General features: G+C 47.4%; 1 protein-coding gene and 1 long non-coding RNA gene across 2 annotated transcripts; both read left to right on the forward strand.

Moving 5' to 3' along the window:
* The first annotated feature begins 473 nt into the window (after positions 1 to 473).
* Positions 474 to 5,304, forward strand: Bcdin3d (BCDIN3 domain containing RNA methyltransferase). The gene is made up of 2 exons (XM_028788307.1): positions 474 to 748; positions 4,321 to 5,304. Exons 1-2 carry the CDS (start codon positions 506 to 508, stop codon positions 4,912 to 4,914), a joined length of 837 nt encoding a protein of 278 aa, XP_028644140.1. The 5' UTR covers positions 474 to 505; the 3' UTR covers positions 4,915 to 5,304.
* Positions 5,305 to 5,371: 67 nt separating this feature from the next.
* On the forward strand, positions 5,372 to 7,293 carry LOC114639494. The gene is made up of 3 exons (XR_003714016.1): positions 5,372 to 5,528; positions 6,028 to 6,102; positions 6,905 to 7,293. It is a non-coding gene; the product is annotated as an uncharacterized LOC114639494 (long non-coding RNA).
* Positions 7,294 to 7,625: the final 332 nt, after the last annotated feature.

Genomic DNA, 7,625 nt, shown 5'->3' on the forward strand with positions numbered 1-7,625 from the left:
AACTCCATCCTCTGGAGTACAGTCTATAGTCATTATGTCTGTCTGTCCCCCTGTGGCACCTCATGTGATCTAGAGCTTCCAGCTACCTTTTACTAAACCAGGCTCAAGTTCCTCTGTCACAGTATCATTGTGTGACCCCGTCACAGGCCACACACACACACATACACACTCCCCAGACAAGGAATTCCTCTCCTTTGCGGCTTGCTTTGTGCATCTGAAAAGAAAGGACCGTGGACCAACTACATTTTCAAGACCCCCACCAACTCCTTGCTTTGGTCAGTGGCGCAAGGTTCAAACGTCAACTTGGACAAGTCCGTTAAGTAAGAAGGGACGATCATGGCCTCCGATAGGACACCAAAAGCCCCGACTAGACACTGGGGTCTTCTCAACTATCCAAGCTCACCATCTTTCCAACCTCTCCCCTAGGCGCACGCGCGCTGCCGCTACGCTCGCCTTCTCCCGCCGCAGGTTCCAGATTTCCGGTTCCGCCTCGATCTAGGAACCGATGGTGATGGCGGCAGAAGAGAAGTTGTCAAGAGGGGGCGTTGAAGAGACCGTGGAGGAAGAAGATGCCGGGCCTCTGAAGCCCGGGGCTGCCCCGTTTGGAAATTTCCCTCATTATTCCCGCTTCCACCCTCCCGAGCAAAGGCTCCGCCTTCTGCCCCCGGAGCTTCTTCGACAGCTCTTCCCTCCCGAGGGTCCCGAGAGGAGGCCGATCCTAGGGCTCGACGTGGGGTGTAACTCCGGGGTGAGTGACGCGGGAGGGATCGGAGTGCTGCTGGCCTGGGCGTGGCATCAGAACTCGCCCAGAGTGGGCAAAGTATAGCGTTGACAGACACGCGCACGTCCCAGCCCTCCCTCTGGGGCCCCACCAGCGAGTGAGGTATTTTCAGCCATCCACAATTCATTCCAAAAATTCCCGCCAGACCGCTGGGGAGGAGGACCGTCTGATCTGGACTTCCGGCGTTTGCCTCCTCTTCTGCTTTGCCGGTCTTCTTGGCTGGGGGACGGGGACCCCCATCTGGGAATCCTAGTTCCTAAAAGATAAGAGCCAGGGTGCCGGAATCATGTCTGACACTTAAGGCTCCAGATACACAGTGCAGGACAGACCTGGAGCCAGGTCTGTATTTACTTAAACTTGTGCTAACAGAGTACAACGGTGAACAGTCGAGAGGGATCAAGAAAGAAAATAGATCATTCTGCCAGAGGAGGGAGGCCTAAACCACCCTTTCCACCGCAAAGTGTTTTCAGACATGTAATGATTAAAGTCAAACCACAGCAAAAATAAGGAAGTGCCAGTCTCACCTATTCGTAGCTAGTTAGTGGACGTCTCGGTGAAGCAGGCAGTTTTAACTAGTGATGGCAAATGGTTAAGACCCTCGCTCCACAGTCGGGATAGAGAGACCTTGACAGTGATGGCCTTTCACCCACGTGTGATTCTAGCCCTCAGAGGACAAGTACGGGCATCCCCACAAGTCTGAAGCTAGCCTAGGCTACTGAGACCCTGTTTCCAAAAGCTACAACAAAGAGACATTGGTGGGTGGTGAAAACCTTGAGACACCAAGGAGAGCTTTTTCATATAGACTCAAATAAGCAGCCGGGTGTGCGTCCCTTGTAAATGCCACCATAATATAGGAAACCAGCAGGAAAAATGGATAATAAAAACATTTTTAAAATGATTTTAAAATTGTAAGCAGTGTACATAGAAGCACAATAGAAAGGACACTGTTGCGATTGACTAAGGTGGTTGTTCTCAAGTTTATTTTTGGACATTTATTTATTTATTTATTTACGCATTTATTCATTCATCTTTGTTTTACACAAGGTCTCGCTGCATAGCAAGGGTCCTAGTGCACGTCCCAGATGCCCTCAATTTGTAGACCATGCCAGCCTCAAAAATACTCGTCAGATAGGAGGGAAGCAAATCAGGGTAGGAGGAAATATAGTGTCGTGGTGTGGGTCATTGTGCCTTCAACTGTGACTCTGAACTGCAACGTTAGTGTGACTTTGCAGTTTATTAGGAACACAGAATCTCAGCCTTCCTCCCCCCCCCACTAAGTCAGCATCTGTATTTTAAGATGGCCACCTAGGTAAGTGGTATACCGTTAAGTTAGAAGGGGTGCTAGGGATTCAGCTCCATTCTTCAGAGTGCTTCTGCTCCTCCAGAGGACCTGAGTTCCATTCCCAGCATCCCTGTCAGACAGCTCACGACCACCTGGAGCTCCAATTCCAGCGGAGCTGAAATCCTCTTCTGGCCCCTCTGGGCACCCGTACGCATATAGCCTAGGTGAGCACTAAGACATATGCATACACATACAAAAGGTAGTTTTTAAAGTAGTTAGGGAAGCCTAGTCTGAAAAAAAGGAACTTTTTTTTTTTTTTGGTTTTTTCGAGACAGGGTTTCTCGGTGTAGCCCTGGCTGTCCTGGAACTCACTCTGTAGACCAGGTTGGCCTTGAACTCTCGAACTGAGAAATCCACCTGCCTCCACCTCCCAAGTGCTGGGATTAAAGGCGTGCGCCACCACCGCCCGGCAAAAAAAGGAACTTTAATGTAGTTGAAGTTTTATTATTATTAGTGGCCATGTGACTTTAGCTAAATAAACAACCTCAAGCCATAGTTTTTTTAAAATGCGGAGTTTAATGAGAATTATTCTATACTTTCATAAAAGTACATAAAACGTAGGTTTGTACTTTATAAACTATAAGGTAAACACCATTGTGACCACTGTCAGAGCAAATAAATAAATAACTAAATAAATAAAGGATTGTCAATTCCTAGAGACCTTTATATGCTGTTTCCTATTTTAACAGCGCCCTCTACCCACAGGTAACAATTAGCCTGTTATTGTCTTGCTTTTGTTTATATATTACTCGTTTCCTTTATTTTATTTTTAATCTTACTCCATTTCTAACCCTAAACAATATAGTTTAATTTTCCCACTTTGGGAATTTGTATAAAGGAAAACTTGTCTGGCAGTCCATACCTGTAATGCCAGCATTTAGGAAGCTGAGGCTGGGGGATCACAAACTGCTAGGAGATCAGCCTGGTCTACCTAGTGAGACTTATTTAAAAAAGGAAAGAGGAAACTCGCCATATATCATTCATTTTCTCCGTGACTTGATTTTCTCTTCGGCAGTGTGTCTTTGAAAGTGTTCTACTTGGGTGTGTCGAGCCAATCTTCTCAGCTTTACACTGTTATCACTAATACCCTATGGCAAGGACTCACTCACACTTGGCTGGGGGCGCTGCTAGTGAACAGCTGAGTGGTTCCTACCGTGTGCGTTCTTCACCTGCAGTTGTTGAGTTGCAGAGGTGACAGGGAAATGCCATGGAAGAGACAACCCAAAACCACTCGTTTGAATTAGTTACAGTCGGGGGAAGAGATGGTGTCTCGTTGGAGAGTCAGAAGCGCGCTAAGATGGGTGGTGAGATCAGATCATTATACTCTAGCTAGAAAGACCCACGGTGACTTTTAAGAGTGGTGGCTTCAGGAAGTGGCACAAGCTCACACTGTAGAGGTAAAGGCCGGATGAGCGCTTCCTAGAGCCCAGACTTTGCCAACACCACCGCCATCTGAGAAACAGGTTTTTACAAGATGCTACTTTATTTGCCACGTTCCTGACGAGGGACACCACTCACACTTCTGGATTCCTTCCCTTTGGATAGGAGACACCAGAAAAGGATAATGAATTTACCAATATATTATTTAAGCTGGGAAACACTGCCCCAGGATTCTTTGCTGCCTTTGCCACATCATTTGGTCTATAACTTCCAACTGTATAACTCAAACTGTTAGCAGGGTCAGGATACAGGTGGCCAGGCACACACGGTGCATTCCTGTAATCATGTATCACTCAAGACACAGAGTTCAGGGATAGCCTTAGCTACATAGTGAGTTTGAGTTGAGTCACTTAAGACTAATTTTAAAAAAAAAGGAAAAAGAAAGAAAAGGTAAGCCGGGCAGTGGTGGCACACACCTTTAGTCCCAGCACTTGGGAGGCAGAGGCAGGCGGATTTCTGAGTTCGAGGCCAGCCTGGTCTACAGAGTGAGTTCCAGGACAGCCAGGGCTACACAGAGAAACCCTGTCTCGAAAAACCAAAAAAAAGGTAAAAACTGAATGTAAGATACAGGGTGGGTGCATTATAGACTGCAGCCCCTAGGGGGCGCTAAGAGTCTGCTCATGAAAAAAATGTATCTATAGATTATTATGTTAAGAGCCTCACATCCGGTACAGGCAGAGGTCAGTGGCGATCTCAAAGGATGAGAGATTTCTTTTCCACTCACTGTTACAGAGCTGAATCTTTTGGATTCCCCTAGGATCTGAGTGTGGCTTTGTACAAACATTTCCTTTCCCTGAACGATGGGGACACCTGCTCCTCCGGCGCTTCCAGAGAACTCCGCCTCCTCTGCTGTGATATAGATCCAGTCCTTGTGGAGCGGGCTGTAAAAGACTGTCCCTTTCCTGATGGTTTGACCTTTATCACCCTGGACATCATGGATCAAGAGAACAGGAAGGTTCCCTTGAGTTCTTTCTTAAGCCAGTTTGGGCGTTCCGTTTTTGACATCGTCTTCTGCATGTCAGTAACTATGTGGATTCATCTGAACCATGGGGACCGTGGTCTGTGCGAGTTCCTGGCCCATATCTCCTCTCTCTGCAGCTACCTCCTCGTCGAGCCACAGCCCTGGAAGTGTTACCGGGCAGCTGCAAGGCGCCTACGCAAGCTGGGACTCCACAAGTTTGATCACTTCCGCTCGTTGGCCATCCGAGGTGATATGGCCAGCCAGATCGTGCGAATCCTGACCCAGGACTATGGGATGGAGTTAGCGCGCTGCTTTGGCAACACCAGTTGGGACCGAAGCCTTCTGCTCTTCAGAGCAAAGCACACCCCACGAGACTCAGGCAATCCCTGAATCGTCGACAGAAGAGACGCGGACAGATTAAGATTCTGAAGACAGTGGGACAGACCAGTAAAGAGATATCCTGGACCTTCTATACTGAGACTGGTGTTTGCATCCTGCAGGCAGCCTTGAGACTTGGCAGGAACTTTTGGCAAAGTGTTTGAAGCAAGCGGCTGAAAGACTCTGTCTGTGTTCCCGGTTGTTTGGAATAGCCCCTGCGGGGAATGAGTTCATAGAACAGTGAACGAGGCAGCTGGATAGAGATTGTATTCCTGAGGAGTGAAACTGCTTTTGGAAGTTGTTTTGTTTGCTGAGGATCATTCGGGTATCGGGTGTGCTCGTCAGCGAGTCTATGACCGAACCTCATCTCCAGCTCCAAGGGGTTATTTATTAAAAAAAAAAAAAAGGAAGACTGTGTCGTTTCTTTGAGTTCCTTAAAATCTGATCTGGTTTCTTCGGGCATTTTCTGGACTTACTGGACCTGACTGAGGCAAAGCTTCACAATGAAATCTGCAAGTGATGGCGAGGCACAGGACTGGCTACAGGAAGTGGCCAATCGGGAAGATATCTAGAGCCGGACAAGCCATGGCACAGTACTTAGAGATACTAGAGAGATGTGCTAACTGGTATTTAAAAACCACTTAGAAACTGGGTATAGTGGCGGATGCCTGTAATCTAGGCACTTGACAGCCAGGGGCGGGAGGATCAGGAGTTCAAGGACAGCTTTAGCATAGTTTAAGGCCAGCCTGGGCTATCTGAGTCCCTCTCTCTCTTTTTTTTTTTTTTTTTTTAAGTAATGACAACAGATATTCATGGCTCTGGATATAGCTTAAGAGTGTTATTAACCCTGAGGTAGATAGCAATTTGGGTCTGCAGTACAGCTCAGTAATCCCACTTTTCCCTCGCACCCTCTACTTTTCAGGACTAAGGATCAAGCACAGCCCAGACCTTGCAGACACTCGGCAGTCACTCTGCCAGTGAGCTGCATCCCCAGCCTGCTTCTGTTGTGTTTTACTTTTTTGATTTTTGTTTTGTTTTTAAGACAAGGTATCTCTATGTAGCTTTGACTGTCTCCTGTGTATTTTGTTTTGTCTGCATGAATATCTATGGACCATGTGCATGCAGTTCCCAAAGAGGCCAGAAGAGGGCATCAGATTCCCCCGGGACTGGAGTTAAGAAATGATTGTCAGCCACTACCATGTGAGTGCATGGGCTCCTGATTCTGCAAGAGCAGCCAGTGCTGTTGGCCTCTGAGCCATCTCTCCAGCCCACATGCTGGCCATTTTTAAGTATACAGTTCTATGGCATTAAGTACACTCACAGCGAAAGTTCTGTTTTCAGCAGGCTCCTTGATTCTGACACAAGTGACAATACTTCGGACAACTTAGAATTCCATCTAGCCTCCCTGAGAAAGGTCTTCTGTTCCTGCTCACTTAACGTACCCACAACCTACTGGGTCCAAAATATCCTGGGGAATATTAGTCCCCAGGGTTCTGGACTAATATTCTCCTGTTTTGTAATCATAATCTCCCTGAAGTAGTTATTAGGCATCTCAATGATATATCACTACATATCCCAAAAGCAAACTAACCCCACTTCCAAACCTAACCTTGGCCCCCATTTATTTATTGAACTTCAGTTGGCTCCTTTCTATTCCCCATGTTGAAAGAGGTGCAAAGTCCAGCCAATCCTCCAGTAGTGTGTAAATCCCATTCACCAAATCCGGGTGGCGGCACTTCCTTCTGATCTGTGTCCCGTCTGTCTTCAGCCATAGTTTTACAACTGAGACATCACCCTCCCCTTCCTAAGCCCAGATGAGCTGAAGGGTGAGAAGGAACTTTGTGCAAGAACGTATTAGCCAAGGAATATGGTGCTGTTACCTGGTGACGGCGCTCTGTCAACATGCCACAGGCCTCAGTTTCGAGTTAAGATAGACTTAGAAGGAAAAAAAAAGGCAAAAAATGCAAATCTTACTGGATCTCTTTTTTTTTTTTTTTTTCAGGATAAGGAAGCGTTGCCGTGAACTCTGAGGCCCTCGGAACAATGTCGAGGACCGTGGGGATGGGAGGAAGGGAGAGAGGACAGCTTTGGGCGTCCTCAGATTGATCACAGTGGGAGACAGGGCTAAGTCTCCATGTTCTCTGCACCTTGTGACTCTGCCCGGCTCTCCTCACCCGTGGTCGTCACCAAGGCTGTGCAAAGGCTATATTTAGCACCATAACAGGCCGCATAACCGACTCTGAAGATGTCCACATAGCATCCCGATAGCAGAAGGGGCTTTACTGATCTGATTAAGGATGCAGAGACAGGGAGGGTAGCTAGGATCCCTTTTTAAAAGGGAGGCAGAGGGAGATCTCAACCACAGTTGTAATAACAAGAAGTCTGGGTGGTAACGAGGAAGGACTGCAAACCAAGGAATGCAGGCAGGGGAACCCATCTTGTGATTCTCTAGGAGACATGCAGTGCTGATACCATAATTCTCGTTTTCTGGCTGCTGGGATTCTAAAAATAAGCGTATGTTGTTTCAAACCACTAAGCTCGTGGTGTGTTACAGCGAGCAAACCATATTAACACGAGCTTCTTACTGCAGGACTGGCTCAGAAGGCCTCAAGTGGAGCCTGATCCAAACAATGGTTTTGGTTTTGGTCTTGTTTCTGTCGCCCTGGCTTTCCTGGAACTCATTCTTTAGACCAGGCTGGCCTCCAACCCACAGAGATCCACTC

This window comes from Grammomys surdaster, unplaced genomic scaffold (genome assembly GCF_004785775.1).
Source record: "Grammomys surdaster isolate TR1022 unplaced genomic scaffold, NIH_TR_1.0 125742, whole genome shotgun sequence".
Classification (NCBI taxonomy): Eukaryota; Metazoa; Chordata; class Mammalia; order Rodentia; family Muridae; genus Grammomys; species Grammomys surdaster.

What these genes read in the sequence shown, in the direction of transcription:
- Bcdin3d (XM_028788307.1), top strand. Translation starts at nt 506, where the DNA reads ATGGTGATGGCGGCAGAAGAGAAGTTGTCAAGAGGGGGCGTTGAAGAG. An exon ending in ACGTGGGGTGTAACTCCGGG is followed by an intron (nt 749 to 4,320) that starts GTGAGTGACGCG and finishes GGATTCCCCTAG; the next exon opens with GATCTGAGTGTGGCTTTGTA.